A 23,514-nucleotide genomic window follows, 5' to 3' on the forward strand; every position below is an offset into this window, starting at 1 on the left:
AAGGACTGTTTTGAAGATTAAATAAGACAATGTACGAAAAGCCTGATACTTGTCAAGTGTTGGATATAGTGTGTATGTTATAGAAGGTTTTTTCCTTCTGCCCTGAGAAATCGGTAAAGCGTTTCCTAGGGGCAGAAAAAAGGTCGCAGGGATGAGAACAGAGGCAAGGGAAGGAAGGGGGCAAGGTGGAACTTGGAAAGGGAGAAAGGGTATAAATAAGGCGGGGGCGGCGGGGGCTGAATATTCAGAACACAAATAGAGCGGCCTAGGCCTTGAAAGAACGCGGTGAGTGTTTCTCAACCGCAAACAGAAACGTCTTGGCTGAAAATCAAACACTAAACCGGAGCGGCGACGGCCTCAACCCCGGACCAGCCTCCTCAACCCCGCCCCGGCCCCAGGCCAGCTCGGGCCCGGCCGCGGACCGGCTTCCCGTCCGGTCCGCGGGTCCGCCCTACGCCGGGCGGAGCCTGGCCCGCCCCCTGCGCCGGAGCCCAGGAGCCCCAGGCCCGAGCCACGCGATCGGCCGGTCGCCCGGGGCTCGGGCCGCGGACGCGCGATGGCGACTTGGCGGCGGGACGGCCGGCTGACGGGCAGCCAGCGGCTGCTATGCGCCGGGCTGGCGGGGGCGCTCAGCCTCAGCCTCACCGCGCCGCTGGAGCTCGCCACCGTACTGGCCCAGGTCGGCGTCGTGCGCGGCCGCGCCCGGGGGCCGTGGGCCGCGGGGCTCCGCGTGTGGCGGACCGAGGGGCCGCGCGCCCTGTGGAAGGGGAACGCGGTGGCCTGCCTGCGCCTCTTCCCCTGCAGCGCCGTCCAGCTAGCCGCCTACCGCAAGTAAGAGCCGGGCGTGGGCGGGGCCAGGGCCCGGGAGGCCGCCGCCGGGTATCCCGCGGCCCGACGCCGCCGGGGTGCTGGGGATCGGGCCGGCGGTGCGCCCCCGCCTCCTTCCGGATCTCGTGGGAGCCCCTTGGGCCAGAAGGCGACCTCTTCGGCCCCCAAAGTGTAGTCCCCACCTTTTCTTCTTCACCTTTTCTGGGGGTTTCTGCAGTTTGAGGGGGACGCAGCTCTGGCCCAGAGAGGCTGACGGGGCTGGACGGGAGAGGAGGCGGAAGAGGGTGAAAGGAGATTTGGGGGGAAGGAGTGAAGAAATCTCCGGATAGATGGCTCCTAACCCCTTCCCACTGTACACCAACTTGGAAATTTTGCTTTGGCTGGCTTGGGAGAGAGACCTCTGAGGATACATGTATGGAAGAGAGTCTGTGTGACCAGAACCCTCAGAAGACAGTGCTTGCTAGGGACAGAGGGCCCAATCTACTGCCACCACAAGGCCGCGGAGTTCGGCTCCCTGCCCTTTCCCCCAAGAAGCTGACCTTTGGGGTCCTACAGAGGCTGCCCCACCCTCACTGCTCACTGGCCTCCTTTTAACACCTCCCACAAAAACAGCTGCTTTTTAGAAAAACTTCTAAATATGTAAATTAGCCTGATGAGTCTTAAAGCTTCCTCAAGAACTCAGAGATATTTGCATTTTAACTGGAAACACAGCCTAAAAGAATGAAGTGATAGGGGTGGGGTTTTAGGTAGAGATGTTTCTGTAGTTGGGGGGATGGTCCCGGGTTCCCCATTCACTGGGAACAGCAGCCAACTCTGAAGCCTGGCCTTAGCTCAGAATTAGAGAAACACAATCCACAGTCTTGACCACTGTAGGTCTGCCTTGCAGACTGACAGTCGAAGGATTTTGCCTTTGGCTCAGGGAGGCTGGAGCTGGAAGTCTCATCCGACAACTGACAAGCCCAGTGGAATCTTCCTTATCACTGATTCCTCGAGGCCAGCGCTCATTTCACTTATGCCTGGGAATAGCGTTGCCTCTCTTACTCTGGGAAAGGAGGGTAGTGAGATGGTGGGGCATCTCTGTCAAGGCTCTCTTTCCTCCCCAGGCCCCTTGCTCTCAGCAACATCTGGGCTTCAGTCTGTAAACATTTCTCCTCGGAGTTTTAATGACTCAATTTCTCCCCACTTTACTGTATTGTCCACAAAGTATGGAACTCCTCCTTTGGAATGTGTACCAAGGAGAGGGAAGCAGAACTTCAAAGGCTGGTTTAAGTACTGTGGCTTTGCTGCTAACCCTCTCCAATATATACAGACATCCCTCCATATCCGGGAGGGGATTGGTTTCAGGACAACCTCCACCCCACCACTCCCCCACCCCCACCCCACATGCTCAAGTCTCTTCTATGAAATGGAGTAGTATTTGCATGTAACCTGCACAATCCTCCTGGATACTTTAAATCATCTCTAGGTTGGTTATACTACTTGATACAATGTAAATACTATGGAAAAAGTTGTAAATATAATGTAAATGCTATGTAAATTGTTGCTACTGTGCAGCAACTTCAAGGTTTGCTTTTTTGGAACTTCCTGGAATTTTTTTTCTGAATATTTTCAATCTGCAGTTAGTTCTGGAACCCATGGATACAGAGGGATGACTGCATATCATTGGATTTTTAAGATTTTGAGATATCATTAACATGAAAAATTATCTATGTTTAAGGTGTACAAGTTGATGCTTTGATATATGTATACATTGTGAAATGATTGCCACAATCAAGCTAATTAACATCCATTACCTCTACCTAGTTACCATTTCGTATGTGTGTGTGTGTGTGTATGTGTGTGTAAATCGTTGGATATTTACAACACCTGTCTCCTTCCCTGTACCGTCCACAGGACAGGAAGTATGCCCACTTTACAGATGCACTGTTGGGCTCAGATTGGCCACACCACTCATCAGTGACAGAGCTGAACTCCACCACCAGGCCTTCCGACTGTAATACCCATGCCCTATTACTTCATACTGCCTTTCTGTCTGCATTCATTAAGTGCCCACTGTATGCATGATGCTGGGGACGATGCAAGGATGAAAGGGGCATGGTCCCTTTGTCCCGGAGCTTCCAGAGCAATAGAATAAAACTATAGTGTGTCCATAGCATGTGACTGCCAAGTTTAAAGTGCTATAGAAATTCACACCTCTGATGAGGGAGGAGATGTGAAGATGTCGCAGCAGAGAAAAACCATCCGAGTTTGGTCTTGGGAAAATGAGTAGGAGTTTTCTGGCAAAGATGGGGAGAAAGATACTGCAGGTAATGCCATAAGCAAAGGCACAGCAGTGGGAAGGCATGCGGCATGACTGGAGCATAAGGTGTGTCTCTGGCTGTAATGGAAAATACAGCCAGAAAAGCAGGTTGGAATGAGATCTTGGAGGGGCAGATTAGGGAGTTTGGACTTCACTTGGAATGCAAGGGTAACTGGGGGGGATTTTTGATGGGGGAGTGCTGTGATTAAAGCAATTCTACAGGAATTGTCACCTGGTAGCTGCAGAGGACATCTAAAGAGGAAGGCTGGGGGCGGCAGGACCAGTTAGGAACCAGTTGCACTAGTCCATGTGGTGGCTGAGAGCATCTGAAATGGGCTGATGACCGTGGGAATGGAGAAAAGGAGATGTGTGGGAGAGGAAGAACACATAGCTACTCAGGCTAGGTTTGCTAATAATGTTTTCCTGAAAGGTTAGTTTCTTTCTGAAAATTAAAAGGAAATATTTCAGTGATAGGCAGCAAAGTGGTGGATCAATCATGATGCCAGACTTCCTACATTAAGACAATACCTTGGATCCATCATTATACTGAATTTGCAGATCCATGAATTTGCAGAACAGTTAGTTGTGGGTAGTGGTACAGCCTGTGATTGTGGGTTTGAATAAAAAAGCATAAACATACAGAATGTTCAGAAAATGCAGTTGTTCAGGGCTTCCCTGGTGGCGCAGTTGTAAAGAATCCACCTGCCAATACAGGTTTGATCCCTAGTCCAGGAAGGTCCCACATACCACAACTATTGAACCTGTGCTCTAGAGCCTGGGAGTTCTAGAGCCTGTGCTCTGCAATGAGAAGCTACCGAAATGAGAAGCCCATGCACCACAGCTAGAGAGTAGCCCCCACTCACTGCAACTCGGGAAAAGCCCATGCAGCAACAAAGACCCAGCACAGTCAAAAATAAATAAATAAATTTTTTTTTAAAATGCAGTAGTTCAGTGACTTGCTCACAAACACAATTAATGGCACAGCTGGAGCTTGAAACCAGGTCTTCTGCTTAGTTCAGTGCTCAGCTTAACGTTGTGATGATGACATATCTCCTTACTTGGATTTACAATGAAAAGAATCCACTCAGTAGAGTCTGGGAGGAGCTAGGTCCTTGTACTAAACAAATAAAATCTAACACAATGGGTGGCTATCAGATGTAGACCTTTACCCAACTTTATGCTACAACTGTTTGTCTAGCTGTATAAGCATTGTTTTGGGTTCCTGAAACTCTGAAATTGTTCATCACCAACACCATTTCCTTATTATGTAACCAATTCACGAGCTTGTGTTTGGCTGCCAACTTGTGTTAGGTTGAAGTGTTGGCAGTTCTAACTACATACATCAAGGGTGTGTGTAATCTCCGTGTGCCTGAAATGAAGGGGTTACTGCCGCTCATCAGCTTATCCAGTCTTGCTGGAAAAGCTTCTATGCAGTGTGTGGGAGTGCAAGGAAGAGCAGAAAGGGGAACACTGCTGCCCCAGCCAATCAAACAAGCACTTAAGATGTGGGGATTCAGATGACGTCATTGATGGCCTATCAGGGTTGCCCTGCTTTGACTCTGATTGTAAGAGGAACTTCTGTCTTCACCTCTGTATAGTATGAGTCTGAGAAAAAGGGCTTTCCTTGGTTCTTCTTTTCGATTTTGTATATTTGTCAGCAAAACCCTCTTTATAAAGCAAACTGATAGAAGACAGGGTTCTTCCTAGTTCATCAAGTCATTCAGAGACCCTAATTTCTCTCGGGCCGCCCCTATCAGACATCTCTCTGGCAGGTCCGTTGAACTCATGATCTTATGCTGAAAGCTTGCACAGTGTATATATTCAGTGACTGGGGAATGAATGCATGCACGAGTGCCCTGGGATGGTGAATAAGGGGGAGGCAGTCCATTCTGAAGGAGATCAGCCCTGGGATTTCTTTGGAAGGAATGATGCTAAAGCTGAAACTCCAGTACTTTGGCCACCTCATGTGAAGAGCTGACTCATTGGAAAAGACTCTGATGCTGGGAGGGATTGGGGGCAGGAGGAGAAGGGGACGACAGAGGATGAGATGGCTGGATGGCATCACTGACTCGATGGACGTGAGTCTGGGTGAACTCCGGGAGTTGGTGATGGACAGGGAGGCCTGCCATGCTGCGATTCATGGGGTCGCAAAGAGTCAGACACGACTGAGCGACTGAACTGAACTGAACTGAATGAGAATGAATGGTGTTTCTTCAAACTCCTCCTTCTTCTAGATTATTCCAGCATGCTGCAGACCACCCCTCTAGCCAAGCATTTCCACTTCCTCTGTCTCCCCTCCCTCTGCTAAGGTTCCCCTCCCACTCGACTGGACTGGCCGGGGGAGAGAGGAGGGAGGAAGGACTCAAGAAGGGTGCAGGCAGTGAAACCAAGGCAGATGGCCCACTAGGGAGAACCAGCTTGGTTTACCCGTATCTTTAAAAGGTCGTGCTGGTTCACTCAAATGACTATTAAGTGAGGCTGACAAAATGAAGTCCAGACTTTCCTACAGCTTGAAGGAGATGTTTTTAATAGATAAGTGTTTACTTGGGAGCAAAGGAGCCAATCTAGAACTCTCTCAGTGGTTTCACCTGAACACTTATTCGTCAGTCAGGGGGCCTGAAAAGGCAGGAAATACACATCTTCGCTAGAGCTTTGGAAGCCAAAGTATTCAGGATGCTCTCATTTTAAAAAAGATAAAATACTATTAGCTAGCTCTGTTCACCTTCCTTTTATTCAGATCCTTGTTATACCTCTCCTGCTCCTCCTACCCACTCTCTGACAGAAAATCTTATTTTTCCTGGTTTCCAAGCCCTCTTTTATTTTCTCCACATTTCCCAAGCATGAATAAAATTCCTTTGCTTCCTGGCCCAGGAACATGCACCATGTAAAAGTCCTCTTAGAACAATTTCTGCCAACGTAGGCTCTCATGACTGGGGATGTACTGCTTCCAGAAAGAGGGATTGTAACAGAGTGGCTTTCTAGTTTGCCAATAGAAAAGTCCACCCAAAACCATTTGGGACTAAATTGTGAAACTGCAGTGAAACACAAAGAATGGTCTAGCCCCACCTCCCAGAATATTGGAAATAAATGCAAAAATAAACAAATGGGACCTAATTAACCTTAAAAGCTTCTGCACATCAAAGGAAACTATTAGCAAGGTGAAAAGACAGCCTTCAGAATGGGAGAAAATAATAGCAAATGAAGCAACTGACAAACAACTAATCTCAAAAATATACAAGCAACTCCTACAGCTCAACTCCAGAAAAATAAATGACCCAATCAAAAAATGGGCCAAAGAACTAAATAGACATTTCTCCAAAGAAGACATACAGATGGCTAACAAACATATGAAAGATGCTCAACATCACTCATTATCAGACAAATGCAAATCAAAACCAGTATGAGGTACCATTTCACACCAGTCAGAATGGCTGCGATCCAAAAGTCTACAAATAATAAATACTGGAGAGAGTGTGGAGAAAAGGGAACCCTCTTACACTGTTGGTGGGAATGCAAACTAGTACAGCCACTATGGAGAACAGTGTGGAGATTCCTTAAAAAACTGGAAATAGAACTGCCTTATGACCCAGCAATCCCACTGCTGGGCATACACACTGAGGAAACCAGAAGGGAAAGAGACACGTGTACCCCAATGTTCATCGCAGCACTGTTTATAATAGCCAGGACATGGAAGCAACCTAGATGTCCATCAGCCGATGAATGGATAAGAAAGCTGTGGTACATATACACAATGGAGTATTATTCAGCCATTAAAAAGTATACATTTGAATCAGTTCCAATGAGGTGGATGAAACTGGAGCCTATTATACAGAGTGAAGTAAGCCAGAAAGAAAAACACCAATACAGTACACTAACGCATATATATGGAATTTAGAAAGATGGTAACAATAACCCTGTGTACGAGACAGCAAAAGAGACACTGATGTATAGAACAGTCTTATGGACTCTGTGGGAGAGGGAGAGGGTGGGAAGATTTGGGAGAATGGCATTGAAACATGTAAAATATCATGTATGAAACGAGTTGCCAGTCGAGGTTCGATGCACGATACTGGATGCTTGGGGCTAGTGCACTGGGACGACCCAGAGAGATGGTATGGGGAGGGAGGAGGGAGGAGGGCTCAGGATGGGGAACACATGTATACCTGTGGCGGATTCATTTTGATATTTGGCAAAACTAATACAATTATGTAAAGTTTAAAAATAAAATAAAATTAAAAAAAAAAAAAAAGAATGGTCTAGCAAACACTCATATACCCACAGTGCAGGATTGACAGCATAAAAGAGAATTAGCTTAAAAGATACAAGAAATAAAAAAGATACTTGAAGTATCTTTTAAGCTAATTGTGACCCCATGGACTGTAGCCCACCAGGCTCTTCTGTCCATGGGATTCTCCAGGCAAGAATACTGGAGTGGGTTGCCATTTCCTTCTCCAGGGTATCTTCCCGACCCAAGGATTGAACCTGGGTCTCCTGCATTACAGGCAGACTCTTTACCAATTGAGCCACCAGGGAAGACCTAGTACAAGAAATAAAATATTACAGATAATGGTAAAGTCCCCTTCATTCTCTTTTCCAGTCCCATCTTCTCTCCACCTTCTTGGGGGTCTATTTTATACTTTCTTTACATGTCTATATCCATAATTACTTTAAGATATGGTTTTGTACATGTATTTCTTGATTTAAATGTAGTCAGCCCTCTGTATCTTTAGGTTCTGTATCCACTGATTCAACCAACCACAGGTTGGAAATACTGTATTCAGTATTGTGTAATACAATTCCAGAAAGTTCCAAAAAGCAAAACTTGAATTTGCCATGCCCCAGGAACTTTTTATATAGCATTTACACTGTATTCAGTATTATAAGTACTCTAGAGATGATTTAAAGTATGCATATGTACCTGATAAGTTGCTTCAGTGTGTCCAACTCTTTGTGACCCCATGGACTGTAGCCCGCCAGGCTCCTCTGTCCATGGGATTCTCCAGTCAAGGATACTGGAGTGGGTTGCCATTCCCTTCTCCAGGGTATCTTCCTGACCCAGGGATCCAACCCGGGTCTCCTGTTTTGCAGGCAGAGTCTTTTTTGTTTAAGCCAGTAGGGAAGCCCCTGACTTAAAGTATACTAGAGGGCAAATAATACACCATTTTCTATGAGGGACTTGAGCATCCACAGATGTTGGTATCTGTTGGGGTTTCTGAAACCTGTGGATACAGAGAAATGACCATAGATAGTTACCATACACTATAGGTCATTCTGCAACTTGCTTTTTTCTTAACTTTTTTCTTAACTTAACTTTATGCTTTTATGATTTATCCATGTAAATACACAGTTCTAAGTGCATTCATTTATGGTATCATTATATGACTTCCACAATTTATCCATTCCTCTACCAATGGACTTTTAGATTATTCAATTTCACTTACAAACAATGCATTAATAATAAGTGTCCCCAGCCAGGGGTTGAACCTGTGCCCCCCTGCATTGGAAGCTTAGAATCTTAACCACTGGACCACCAGGGAAATCCCTTGAGTTTTTAAAATATATTGGTTTAATAATTGTAAGAGAAGATGCATGACCCCACCAACTGTCAGAAAAATAACAAATAAAAACAGTAACAAAATACCATTTCTCACCCAGCTGACAGGAAGACAGTCCCAACACTCCCCATCTGACAGCAGGAAGCAGTCTCCAAGTACATCTTGTGTCTTTATACAAGAGTTTCTCTAGGATATGCACTGAGAAATGGAATTGCTGGGATGAAAGTAGGCTTTCTTCCAATTTTACTAGATACTACAAAGTGACCTGCCAATGTACACCTCTCCCAGCAGTGGGTGAGCATTCCTGTTTCCATACTTTCTCACCATCACTTGGTGTTATCAGACTTTTTCATCTTTGCCAGTCTGCTGGGTGAGAAATGGTATCTTGTTACTATTTTTGTTATTTCTCTGACAGTTGGTGGGGTCGTGCATCTTCTCTTACAATTATTAAACCAATATATTTTAAAAACTCAAGGGACTTCCCTGGTGGTCCAGTGGTTAAGATTCTGAGCTTCCAATGCAGGGGGCTCAGGTTCAACCCTTGGTTGAGGAATTAATATCCCACATGCTGCCTGAGGCAGCCAAAAACAAAAAACCTCAATTACTGGGAATGCTTAAAGTCATTGTTTCAAGCAATTTCATTGAAGTTGCAACCGAATCAAAGGAGCACATTCCAGTTCAGTATTTATGGAGTACTTCTGTTCATTTACACCCCACAGGAAAGCCAGGGTTGACAGTTATGCAAATAAAAGGGGAAAATGCTTAAGATGAAGTGGATGGACTTAGGGTAGATGTAAATAAGAAGCTTAGATATCTCTTCCTTAGAGCTAAGTAGAATTCCATAAATATACTAGAATTGAATGTGTTTACTCATTTATCCTAATACATTAGTATAGTAATTTTTGCTTCATAAAGCATTTCCAAACGCGGGGAAATGTTGCAATCAGTAGTGCTGAACACTCCAAAACAATCCATAGCTGATTCCCTTGGGCCTTTCTCCCTGTTTTCTCCCAGGTTTGTCGTGCTGTTCATGGATGACCTGGGCCATATTTCCCAGTGGAGCTCCATCATGGCTGGGAGTCTCGCAGGGATGGTTTCCACCATTGTGACATATCCTACAGACCTCATCAAAACTCGGTTAATTGTGCAGAACATGCTGGAACCATCCTACAGGGGGATCCTCCATGCATTTTCTACTATTTATCAACAGGAAGGGTTCCTGGCCCTTTATCGAGGGGTTTCCCTTACTGTTTTAGGTAAGATGGAACTTGTCACCTTGTCCAAGAAAAGGCTGTGTTCTTGGACCTATACAAATGATTTTTATATCTTTGTTGGTAACCAGTGAAATCCACTTTACTGAGTTCAAGGGATATATATGAATGTATTGTATATCTTTGTAACCCGTTAAATTCATTTAACTGAGTTCAAGGTCCGTTCAGTTCAGTTTAGTCACTCAGTCGTGTCTGACTCTTTGTGACCCCATGGACTGCAGGATGCCAGGCCTCCCTGTCCATCACCAACTCCCTGAGTCTATTCAAACTCATGTCCATCGAGTCGGTGATGCCATCCAACCATCTCATCCTCTGTTGTCCCCTTCTCCTCCTGCCTTCAATCTTTCCCAGCATCAGGGTCTTTTCCAATGAGTCAGTTCTTCGCATCAGATGGCCAAAGTATTGGAGTTTCAGCTTCAACATCAGTCCTTCCAATGAATATTCAGGATTGATTTCCTTTAGGATGGACTGGTTGGATCTCCTTGCAGTCCAAGGGACTCTCAAGAGTCTTCTCCAACACCACAGTTCAAAACCATCAATTCTTCAGTGCTCAGCATTTTTTATGGTCCAACTCTCACATCCATCCATGATTACTGGAAAAAAACCATAGCTTTGACTAGATGGACCTTTGTCAGCAAAGTAATGTCTCTGCTGTTTAATATGCTGTCAAAGTTGGTCATAATTTTCTTCCAAGGAGCAAGCGTCTTTTAATTTCATGGCTGCAGTCACCATCTGCAGTGATTTTGGAGCCCGAAAAAATAAAGTCTGTCACTGTTTCCCCATCTATTTGCCACGAAGTGATGGGACCAGATGCCATGATCTTAGTTTTCTGGATGTTGAGCTTTAAGCCAACTTTTTTACTCTCCTCTTTCACTTTCATCAAGAGGCTCTTTAGTTCTTCTTTGCTTTCTGTCTTAAGGATGGTATCATCTGCATATCTGAGGTTATTGATATTTCTCCTGGAAATCTTGATTCCAGCTTGTGTTTCATCCAGCCTGGCATTTCTCATGATGTACTCTGCATATAAGTTAAATAAGCAGGGTGACAATATACAGCCTTGACGTACTCCTTTTCCTATTTGGAACCAGTCTGTTGTTCCATGTCCAGTTCTAACAGTTGCTTCCTGACCTGCATACAGATTTCTCAAGAGGCAGGTCAGGTAGTCTGGTATTCCCTTTCAGATTTTTCCACAATTTGTTGTGATCCACACAGTCAAAGGCTTTGGCATAGTCAAGAAAGCAGAAATAGATGTTTTTCTGGAACTCTCTTGCTTTTTCCATAATCCAACGGATGTTGGCAATTTGATCTCTGGTTCCTCTACCTTTTCCAAAACGAGCTTGAACATCTGGAAGTTCAGGGTTCACGTACTGTTGAAGCTCGGCTTGGAGAATTTTGAGCATTACTTTACTAGTGTGTGAGATGAGTGCAACTGTGTGGTAGTTTGAGCATTCTTTGGCATTGCCTTTCTTAGGGATTGGAATGCAAACTGACCTTTACCAGTCCTGTGGCCACTGCTGAGTTTTCCAAATTTGCTGGCATATTGAGTGCAGCACTTTCACAGCAGCATCTTTTAGGATTTGAAATAGCTCAACTGGAATTCCATCACCTCCACTAGCTTTGTTTGTAGTGATGCTTCCTAAGGCCCACTTGACCTCACATTCCAGGATGTCTGGCTCTAGGTGAGTGATCACACCATTGTGATTATCTGGGTCATAAAGATCTTTTTTGTATAGTTCTTCTGTGTATTCTTGCCACCTCTTCTTAATATCTTCTGCTTCAAAAATGACAGAATGACCTCTGAGTGCAAGGTCATATGGATTCAATATAGAGTTGATTAGCTTTGTTCTATTCCATAGCCATATACCCCACTCCTAACTTTGGCCTGGGAGGGAGAAGGACAGCCTGCAGGTGGCTCAGCACAAGTTGACAGGCAAACAGTCCCACACACTCCCCATATGACTGCAGGAAGGAGTCTCCGAGTACATCCATACATGTATGAGCACAACCAGGGTAGCAACTGTAGCTTCTGTGATCTTCAGAACCTTTGCCAGGACTACACCTGCCAAGTCACCAGGACCCCCAGTTGCCAATCGAGTAGACTTTTACCTTTTATCTGACCTTTTTTGCAGTATTTGATGAGACCCATCACCCTTTATTCTAGAAACCTGTCTTCCAGGATCCCACTATATCTCGATTTCTTTTCCCACCTCTCTTCAGCTCTTTCTTGTGTGGCTCATCTGATGCTGCCAGCCCTCTACCTGTCGCTATTCCCCGGTTCCTTTCTGAGTTTTCTTCTCACTCTTCATTCCGTCCCTGGGTGGCCTCATCTAAGTTAGTGGCTTAAACAAACATTGTAATACTCTAATGACTCCCAATTTCATCTCTATAATAACAATGACTAACATCTATTGCTCTTTATTAGGTGCCAGGCACTGTCCTAAACGTTTTGCATACAGCTCCTCATTTAAGCCACATTTTACAGGTGAAATAGATGCTTAGGGAAGCTAAGCAACTTGCCCAAGACCACATAGATAGAAAGCAGAAGATCTAGCAATACAACCCCAGAGCCGTCTCTCTTAGCCACTGACTACCACCAACTCTCAGTGGTAGTATGAATGCCTGCAAGGGATGTATCAATATTTAGTCAGGACTAAACCTGATGTCCTCATTAGTTGCATGCCTGCTCCCTTCCTGTGTCCCTGTGAACAAGACTGCCTTTCTTTCACCCAGTGGCCTAAGCCAGAAGAAACCTATTATCTCCTCAACTTTGACTCCTCCTCTCACTGCATGCCCACTTCAGCCGCAAGTGCTGTCAATTTCACCTTTTAAAGCTCTCAAGTCTGCCCCTTCTCCATCCGCATCTTCTCTGCCCCAGGTCACACTCTCATCATCTTTCTGCAGACACGAGAGGCTCCTACCTGGTCCCAGTCCTGGGTCTCTCCTGCCCCGGTCCACCCTATACCTTGCTCCCAGGGGTGTGGTGAGCTTTCTAAGTGCAAGTTAATCATTTCATCAACCTCTTCCCACTGCCCTCCTTAAAAGCCTTCACTGACTCCTGTGAGCTACAGGGAAAAACCCAAATTCCTTCTGGCATACTAGCGCCTTCAGACCTGGCCCTGCCGGCCAATCCCTACCTCATCTCCTACCATGCTCTACCTGCACTCCTGTGTTGGCCATCCAGAAATACTGGCATTTCTTGGAAATACCACTCTCTGTATATGTTGTTCCCTCTGCTTGCTCCGTCAGTGTCTGATGAACTCCTGCTCATTCCTGAAGACCCAGTTAAAAAGTTCTCTCTTCTGTGAAGTCCTTCTTGATTCCCTCAGGCAAAATGAATCCCTCTGATCCTTGTGTACCTAAAGCACTTTGTATAGCCTTCCTAGCCCCGCTACTATGACTCGTTATCTGTCTGTCTCTCCCACTAGATGGTGAGTATCTCCAGGAATTAGCCTGCTCACTCCTCTTTGTATTCCTGGCACCTGGCAAAGGACCCATCACATAGCATTAGCTCCACAAATGTTTTCTGAATGAAAATATAGCATTGGTATGTCATTTTTGTTTTTATCAAATAAATACTACATTTTTCTAAAGATAAGCAACCCAACTAGTGTTAGCCCTTCTTTTAAATCTCATCTTAAGGGAGATATTTAGTCCCTGTGTAAACTTCAGATTGGTCCAAAATTTTCTGGAAGCTTCAAAGTGCCAACCACTGCACTACTTGCTTACCACCTTTTCCTAGAAAGGTGAGGCTGCTGGGTGGGAGGGGAGTTTGGTGGAGAATGGATACATGTATATGTATGGTTGAGTCCCTTCACGGATCACCTGAAATTACCACATCGTTAATCAGCTATACCCCAAAACAAAATAAAAAGTTAAAAAGAAAAGATAACTAATAAGGGACCTACTGGATAGCACAGGGAACTCTACTCAGTACTTTGTAATGTCCTATATAGAAAAAGAGTGAATATATGTCTATGTATAACTGATTTACTTTGCTGTACGGCAGAAGCTAACACAACATTGTAAATCAACTCTACTCCAATATAAATTTTTTTTTAAAAAAGAAAGGTGAGGCTGCCACACAGTGCAGGGTGCCCACTGGGCCCTGATATCCCACATCATTCCCAGAAGCAAGGTCAAGGAACCTCCCTCCCTCACCATTACGATCTCACTCTTCAGTTTTCACAGAATGTTACATTCTCAGCTGAAGATCAGTATCCCCTAAACTCCAAAGCTTGATTAAGTACCTCCCACTAACTTTTTATTTAAGAATGATTTTTTCCCCAACACTCTTTTTTTATTTCAAACACCCCAAAATGTTAAGAGAATTGGAAATACCCTGGATAAACAAGGTCCTACTGTATAGCACAGGAAACTATATTCAATACCCTGTAATAAACAATAATTGAAATAAATATGAAAAAGACTATGTAACTGAATCACTTTGCTGTACATCATTTTACTGTGCTGAAGCTAACACAACATTATAAATCAACTACACATAAATAAAATAAATTTTAAAAAGAATTGGAAATACCCATATACCCAGCATATACCGGGTCCTTCAATGAATGTTTTGGTTTATCATTTATCTATCCATCCCTCTAGCCATTCATCAGTCATGTATTTTTTGATGATTTTCATGTAAATTGCAAACATCAATACACTTCACCCCTCAACCTTTCAGCGTGCATATTACTAACTAGAGTTCGATATTTGTTTATGATTCTTTTAAAAGTGAAATGGACATAGAATACACAAACCTGCAGGGAATCATTCGATGCATTGTGATCAATGACACAAACCCAATCAAAATATACCACGTTACCATTACCCAAGAAAGTGCGTGCTGCTTCTGTTGGAGTGACTTTTCACAAGCCCAGAGCTGGTCCTGTTGCTTTCCCCAGGGTTTCCTACTGGCATTTATGTTCTCAAACCAGTGTCTCCTGAGCCATCACAGCCTCCCTGGCCTTGTTTTTCAGGTGCTCTCCCTTTCTCTGCTGGCTCCCTTCTAGTTTACATGAACCTGGAGAAAATCTGGAATGGACCCCGGGATCGGTTCTCTCTCTTCCAGAACTTTGCCAATGTCTGCCTGGCTGCTGCAGTGACCCAGACCCTCTCCTTCCCCTTTGACACTGTGAAGAGGAAGATGCAGGTGAGGAGATGTGTTTGGGGGGACCTTGCCTTGTTTGTGGATGGGTAACAACAGCAAAGAACACAGAGCCTGAGCGAGACCAGGATCCAAAATGCTCATGACTGCTCATACAAACCCTCTGCAAAGCCCCACTCCGTGGCATTTCTGCTGTAACCTCAGGGCAATGGGCATGAGCCCACGCTGCCTCTCCATTCCCACCCTCTGCTATCTTAGGTCTACAGAGAACTAGACCTACAGGTGAGGCCCACTTTTCTTCCCTCACTTCATAGCTGCAACTGCCTGTTACATCAAGGTGGCTTCCACAGTGAGGACAGGTCACTCTGGCCTTAACAGCCTGTCCTTCAGTGAAACAGCCTGGAAAGAAGCAAACTAAGCCAGGAACTGTCACTAACAAGGGGCCAGTAGTCCCTGATTCCCCTGTTGAGGAAGTAACTGCATTTGAAATGAGTCAGTGTCTTACTGGGCTTGGCCCTGTATTTTCCTAATTGTGACCTAGGAAAACTCAGTTTCTCTACAGACCACAAAGGCAAAAGCCTGATACCCAAGGTCTCATAGTGAGGAACTGAGCCTAGAATCAGCCAATTCTGATCGAAGAAAAATCAGAATGGTCCAAGTAAGGATGAGGATTACAGGCAGGTTCACACAGTTGGGGGGTGAACTCAAAACCAAATGGGGCTTCGCATCTGCCCTGAACCATGCTCCTTCTCTGCTAGCCTCCCCTCAGATTCCACATCAGAAGGCTTACCTGCCTTCCTGGACTTTTCTGGGCAAATCTGGATTTATACAGTTGATGTATCCTGAAGACCTGCTCGGATATTCATTTGGGGCCAGTTGAATCCAATTTTAAATGATCAGCCCTGGCTGAGTTTGTTTTTCCTCATGTCTATAACTTCTCCCTCTATTGTCTCAGTGGCCCCCGGCTTCCCCATGTGCCTTTTTTGGCTGAGCCAGGCCTCACTTTCCTCAGCACCAAAAAGCCTGCAAGTATTTATCTCAACCTATAAAGAAAAGCTGCCTTCAGGACAACACACATCACAGTTACACCCAATTCTGCTGCTCCAGTCCATCAAACTTTTCATCTCTCTGGATTGTGTTCCTTTCCTGTCCTTTGTCCGAACAAATTTTTGAAATTGTCACATTATTGTAATTGTCATGTCGATGCAAGCTGAGAGCGTGCCTAGTGTATGCTTATTGATAAAACCTGTTATCCCTCATTTTAAGAATAATACATACACTTCAAAATGGTTAAAATGGTCAAGTTTTCTGTTATGTGTGTTTTGCCACAATAAAAAAAAAAGGAATGCACATAGATTATAGAAAACTTGGGAAATACAGAAAAGCATGACAAAGAAAAGAATTACCTATAAGCCCAATAGCCATGTGTTATAGTGATTAAGTTTTACTTCTGTGTGTTCATATGTATATGCAGATGTGTATGCATAAATATGTATATGGAAAGTTATTTTTTCATAAAATTGCATTCCTACTGTATGTAAAAATTATATAATAAATGAAAATTTATCTGCTTTTATCAGTTATTATTGAATGGATATTGCCTCAGGCCATCAAGTATTAAGAACATCTTTTCTAATTATCACATAATATTCTACCATTTGGATATGCCATAATTATTTTCCATTTTAATATTTTTTTAACTAGAGGATAATTGCTTTACAATGTTGTATTGGTTTCTGCTGTACAACATCGTGAATGAATCATAAATATATATATATATTTATATATATATATATCCCCTCCGTCAAGCCTCCCCCACGTCCCGCACCTTTTAAATCACAGAGCGCCAGGCTGGGCTCCCTGTGTTACACAGCAGCTTCCCACTAGCTAGCTATCTTCCACATGATAGTGTATATATGTCAGTGCCACTTTCTCAATCCATCCCGCCCTCTCCTTCCCCTTCTGTTTCCACAAGTCTGCTCTCTACATCTGTGTCTTCATTCCTTCCCTGCAGTTGGGTTCATCAGTACCATTTTTCTAGATTCCATATATATGCTTTAATATACAATATTTGTTTTTCCCTTTTTGACTTCACTCTGTAGGATAAGCTCTAGGTTCATCCATCTCACTACCACTGACTCAAATTCATTCCTCTTTATGACTGAGTAATATTCCAGTGTGTGTGTGTGTGTGTGTGTAGTACAACTTCTTTTGGGTGTGCCATAATTTTTTAAAAAACAGATTTATTCTCTCAAAGTTTTGGAGCCTAGAAGTTTACTACCAAGATGTTGGCAGGGCCATGCCCCTTTCGAAGGGTCTAGGAGAGGAATCTTCTTTGTCTCTCTCAGCTTCCGGTAGCCCTAAGTGTTCCTTGGTTTGTGGCAGTATAATTTCAATCTCTGCTTCAATCGTACCATAAATAACAATTTCTCCATGTTTAAATGTTTAGGCTGTTTCTAATTCTTCAGTACAATAATACTGCAGTGAAAGCCCTTGTATTTTTTTCACATCTATAATGACACTGTTTAGCTGTATTCCTAGAAATACAGGCCACAGAATAAAAATAAGTCTAAGGTCTTAATGAAGTTTGCACCCCAGAAAGGCTGTTAGTTGACACCTGCAACATCAGTGAGTAGGGTGGTTTCACTTTCTGAATCCTTTTGAACCTAATAGCTGAAAAATGTTGTCATGTTGCTTTAATTTGAATTTCACTGATTACAAGCAAATAGCATCATGTTTTTCATATATCAATTTGTCATTAGTATTTCTTTGTAAATTTTCCATCTGTACCCATTGCCTATTTTTCTAGACTATTTAGCTTTTTTTCCCACTAATTGGTAAGAAGTCTTTATATGTTAAAGGTATTAACCCTTTGTCATTTACTGCATCCATTTGACATTTGGCTTCTAATGCCATTTATGCTGTTATTGTACATATTTTACAATTTTTATGCAATTATATATACATGTTACTATTCTGGGGTTTTAAACTTTGCTCTTCTGTGTAAAAGACCTACCCCATCCCACAATCATATGACTATTCACTGATATATTTCTTTAAATATTTTATTGTAATTGTTACACTTATCACTTTAATGTATTTAGAATTTACCTGTGGTGTGATGTCAGGTAATCACCTGACTTTAAAAACAAAAATAATTTACCAATTGTTTAAGCACCACTTTTGAAATCATCTCTTTTCCCCACTACTTTGTTCTGTGACTTTCAGCCCATCCTAGATGTATATATGTCTGTCTCAGGGTCTGTCTCAGGGCTGTGTATCCTGAACTGTAGATTTGTCAGCCTGTCCTCGTGCCGGCGCCACACTATTTCAATTCCTAAAGCTTTATAAGAGCCTTTAATGTCTGGCAAGGCATCTACCCGCTCAACACTCTTCAATCTTCCCTTGATTATTCTCAGTCATTTGTTGTTTCTGATGAACTTTAGAACTACCTTGTGATTATGACTGGACTTATGTTAAACTTATATACTTGGAATGATTTACGTAAAATATTCTGTCTTTATTGAGGAATACAGTATATCTCCCCTTTAGTTTCAGTCTTCTTTTTTTACACTGAACCATATGACACTGCCAACAGCCTTTTTTTGACATTCCCAAAGGGCAACTTCATATGGTCAATTCTTAGAAAAGTTGATTTCTTCATATGATAATTATTCAGTCAGTTCAGTCTCTCAGTCGTGTCTGACTCTTTGCAGCCCCATGAACAGCAGCACGCCAGGCCTCCCTGTCCATCACCAACTCTCGGAGTTCACTCACACTCATGTCCTTGAGTCGGTGATGCCATCCAACATCTCATCCTCTGTTCCCTTCTCCTGCCTCAATCTTTCCCAGCATCGGGGTCTTTTCCAATGAGTCCGTTCTTCACATCAGGTGGCCAAAGTATGGTCTTTCTAAAAAAGATAGCTTCTTTAAAAAATCCAGAGTGAAGTTGAGTGGGAAAGAAGTATGATATACTACAAGCTTTTTATTCATTTTTTAATATCCTGGCCCTCAGAATTTCTTTTCCTGTCAGGAGTGAAAATGGGCTCTCGCTGGTTGGCCATCAAAAGATGGATGAGACTAAGGCTGCTTATATCACTGGCTTCCATGCTTTGAGGACCACTTTTTGAAATAGTAAAGCCAGAGGCATCTACCCAGCACTTTCTGGAACCTCTTACAATTTAGTGTTCCTTATGCAGAGTTCAAGGTTTCATGACCTCACTTCCTCCCTAGAGCAAGCCTTCCCCAAACCAGGACCTAGAGGTTAGAATGTGTGTGCTCAGTCACTCAGTCGTGTCTGATTCTTTGAGACTCCATGGACTGTAGCCCTCCAGGCTCCTCTGTCCATGGAATTATCCAGGCAAGAATACTAGAGTGGGATGCCATTCCCTTCTCCAGGAGATCTTCCTGACCCCAGGATTGAACCTACATCTCTCATGTCTCCTGCATGGGCATGCAGATTCTTTACCACTAGTACCACCTGGGAAGCCCAGGGTTTGGGGTAGTCAGTGAAAAGGGGTTAGATTCTAGGACCAACTCCAGTGTGTGGGTTTTTTTCCCGCATACCAAGCAAGCCTCCAATGGCACATGGGAGTCTTACAATTCCACTCAATTCAGACACTCTCAGAGACAGCATCAGATTCCTTGGGTTAAGGGCTCAGTCCCACAAGACTGCCCCCCACTTCAGATGCCGATCTCAAGTCTAGGTTGTCACCCGAGCTTCTGAAGTATAAATTAGAGGTTCACACAGCCTTGAATCCGATTAACTTGCTAGAGTGGCTCACAGAACTCAGGAAACTAGTTTATTCACTGGATTACTGGCAACCAGACTCCATCCATTTTGACACTTTCCAAAAGTCACTGTATTAACATAAACTCAGGTGTGACTGAAAAGGGTTTGTTATGAATACCAAGGCACCTTTATTGCTCTCATCACTTAGGAAATGTCAAGTTAATATTATAGGAGCTCTGTGCCAGAAATGGGGACGAAGATCAAGTATATATTTATTATAAATCACAGTATCGCAAAGGGTTTCAGATGAAATTCACTGGCATCTAAATATGGGAATAGAGGTTTCAATCTTCTCTGTAAACTTTCAGCATTCCTTTCTTCACGCAAGAGCTAGAACAGTGACCTCTTATGGGGAAATCCAGCCACCACCACCATTCTACTCTAGAATATATATTTACCACAACAATTTACTGTAGAGTGGAAGTGGGTTGTTGTCATTTAGTCCCTAAGTCATGTCTGACTCTTTGCGACCCCATGTACTGTAGCCCGCCAGGCTCCTCTGTCCATGGGATTTTCCAGGCAAGAAGTGGTTTGCCATTTCCTTCTCCAGGGGATCTTCCCAACCCAGGGATTGAACCATCATGTCCTGTATTGTCAGGTGGATTCTTTACCATGAGCCACCAGGGAAGCCGAGAAGTGGGTATTTGGAGGAAAATTTGATCATCTTTTCCCTTTGATAGAAACCTTCTCCATAATGCATACATACACAGAGCTCCAACAAGAAGCTTTAAAATAGTGCAAAGTCATGATGGTTGTAAGAAAAAAATTCAAAGAGGCAATTGCTTGGTTTTCAAAAAATTTGATTAACATCCAGTTATGAATGACAACAACATAAATGTCATCCAAAGATTCAGGAAGTGAATTCTTAGGGTGGCAGTCAAAATGTTATTTTACAGGAGTTAATAAACAATAATGGGGCTTCCCCGACTGCCTGCAGTGCAGGAGACACGGATTCAATTCCTGGATCTGGAAGATCCCCTGTAGAAGGAAATGATAACCCACTCTAGTATTCTTGCCTGGGAAATCCCATGGACAGGGGAGCCTGGTGGGCTACAGTCCATGGGATTGTAAGAGTCTGACACGACTTAGCGACTAACTAACAACAACAATAAACAATAGTACCCTGTCCAACCTACATTATTTTTTTAATTAATCTATTTATTTTAACTGGAAGCTAATTACTTTACAATATTGTAGTGGTTTCTGCATACATTGACATGAATCAGCCATGGGTGTACATGTGTCCCCCATCCTGAACCCCCCTCCCACCTCCCCCCCAATCCCATCCCTCAGGGTCCTCCCAGTGCACCGGCCCTGAGTGCCCTGTCTGATGCATTGAACCTGGACTGGCAATCTATTTCATATATGGTAATATATATGTTTCAATGCTATTCTCTCAAATCATCCCACCCTCGCATTCTCCCACACAATCCATTCTGTTCTTTATATCTGTGTCTCTTTTGCTGTCTCGTGTATAGGGTTATCATTACCATCTTTCTAAATTCCATATATGACAATCTACTTTAAAAAAAAATTAACCTCCCAAGGCAGAACCACAGGCTGCTTTTAAATGCAAATATGCATTGCTTTCTCTGGCCATTAGATGTCGCTGCAGTAACAGAGCGTATCTGAGCACTACGTGAGGGTCCGGAAGCCTTGCAGCTGGTGATCACTGTCCAGTTTACAGCCTCTTGATCCCAGCTCAAAATACATCTTAAGTTTGGAGGATAAGGAACCTAGAAACAACAGGCTAGCCCTAAATTCTATTGAGGTTGTTTGTTCCTGCAAAGTACTCAATCCAACTTCTTCAAGAAAAGAGAGCGTTCTAAGTCTCCCTCCACATCCTCCTGGGGAGCAGGCAAGGTTTGCCAGCTGAATGTATAAGGAGAGAGCTTTGCAGGGCAGCCAGGCTCCTCTGACCTGAGCACACTTAATGGTAACATTTCCATTCCATTGGGTTTCCTCCTTACACTGTCCATCAGGAAGCAAATCAACATCAGGTGTCCATTAGATAACCAGCTGGACAGGAAATTTCCTCACCCCAACACTGACTGGCCACTTTGTCTGAAGGTCTCGTTCTTCTAATATATATGCTTTATCCAGACACACACATACACACACAATCTGTCCATTTAATGCCACTTCGGGTTGGAACTCTTTTGAGCACTAATGACAGTAATCAGAAGTCTTGCTTAACCAGCTGAGCCCTTCCTTCACTGTGCTTACACTCATTTTATTCCTTTTTCTTTCTCTTACCCTGGCTCCTGGCTGGCATGCTAGAGACTGGAGAGGTAAATAAAATTATGCATGTGCATGTTCTGATGGGATGGCTGCTGGTGGGAAGGGGGTGAGTCAGCCCTGTGCACACATACGATGAGGTGCCCCACACCTCGTGTGCCCTCGTGGCCCCCAAGACCACCGTGCCTGAAATGCCCTTGGCCACACTTCAGCACATTTCAACTCAAGCTCTTCCAGGTACACCCACCCTTGCCACCTTTGTCTCTCCCACACCTAACCCAGAGCTTGGGACTGAAGAGGCTGGCAGCACTTAGTATATTGAGAGAACAAGTAGATGGAGATTGATTTGCCTCCATGAGGACCAGGGAGTCCTGAGCAAATGGTTCTCTGAACAGTTCATGTGGAAAAAAAGAGAGAGAGAAGCTGCCGGGAAAATCGAGGGAGCAGCTGAGAAGGTGGAGCTTTGGAACAAGGTGGGCCTTCTGAGAGGATCAGGAGGAAGGCGCCAGCCAAAAGCTGGGTCCCCCACAATTCTGCCTGACCTCCCCCTCTCCCTGCAGTCCGTATCAGGTGTCTCCATTTCATCAAACATAAAACCAAGTGTTAGCCTGTCGCTTTCTACACAGGGGACTTTGACCTCATCAGGGCTCACAAGGCAAGCAGGATTAGGCCCGGTCAGCATTTGAACTAAAAGCACATAAGATGAAGGACAAAGGTGGTATCCAAGTGGCACAGCTGACTGAGCAGAATATGCACAGTCTCTGGGTCAAGAGAATCCCCAGCTGTTCAAACTGAGATGCTGAACTGGGCACAGAGCTTCATCCATTCCCTCCAGGGTGCCTCTCCCCTCTCTGGGTTCCTCATGTTCATAACCCACATCCTCAGCCCTGAGCCATATTTCCCCAGCCCCACTCTCGCACTTCTCATCGCTTGCTGGACACTGCTGTTTGGCCTCCACCTCTCCAGGGTCACCTCGAAGTATGTATCAAACTGACTTCTCCCTCCCCTGAAACTGTCTTCCCAGGGTTCTCCATTTCAGTGCGGTCATTCCCCACTTACCCAGGCTACAGACCCAGAAGTTGTCTCTCTTCCCCCTCCCCCAGTCAGCCTTGAACCCAGTTGGGTCGTCATTCCTAACACTCCCATGTTGGTCTTTGTCACTGTCTCTTCCCTCCTCTAGGACCTTATCAGCTCATACGTCGGCTACTGCAGTAATCTTCCAATTGATCTCAGGATTCATTCTAAAAATTATCATAAGCATTGGGCACTGATGTACCAACCAGGCACTGTGCTACATGCTGTATGCTTATTATTTCATTTTAATCCTGGCAACAGACCTGCCAGATTGGTACTGTTCTTATCAAGCCCATTTTACAGAGGAGAAAAGTGAGGCACTAAGAGGTTCCATAGCCCACCCAAGT

General features: G+C 44.2%; 1 protein-coding gene across 1 annotated transcript in view; it reads left to right on the top strand.

The window, feature by feature from the left end:
* Window positions 1–450: 450 nt before the first annotated feature.
* SLC25A43 (solute carrier family 25 member 43) overlaps window positions 451–23,514 on the top strand; it is a 41,009-nt gene continuing 17,945 nt past the window's right edge. Inside the window, exons 1-3 of the mRNA XM_006080849.4 lie at window positions 451–831; window positions 9,697–9,938; window positions 14,936–15,108. Of these exons, the coding sequence (XP_006080911.4) occupies window positions 557–831; window positions 9,697–9,938; window positions 14,936–15,108 (690 nt within the window). The 5' untranslated portion in view covers window positions 451–556. The remainder of the gene's footprint in view (window positions 832–9,696; window positions 9,939–14,935; window positions 15,109–23,514) is intronic.

Source organism: Bubalus bubalis, chromosome X, assembly GCF_019923935.1.
Source record: "Bubalus bubalis isolate 160015118507 breed Murrah chromosome X, NDDB_SH_1, whole genome shotgun sequence".
NCBI classification, from domain to species: Eukaryota; Metazoa; Chordata; class Mammalia; order Artiodactyla; family Bovidae; genus Bubalus; species Bubalus bubalis.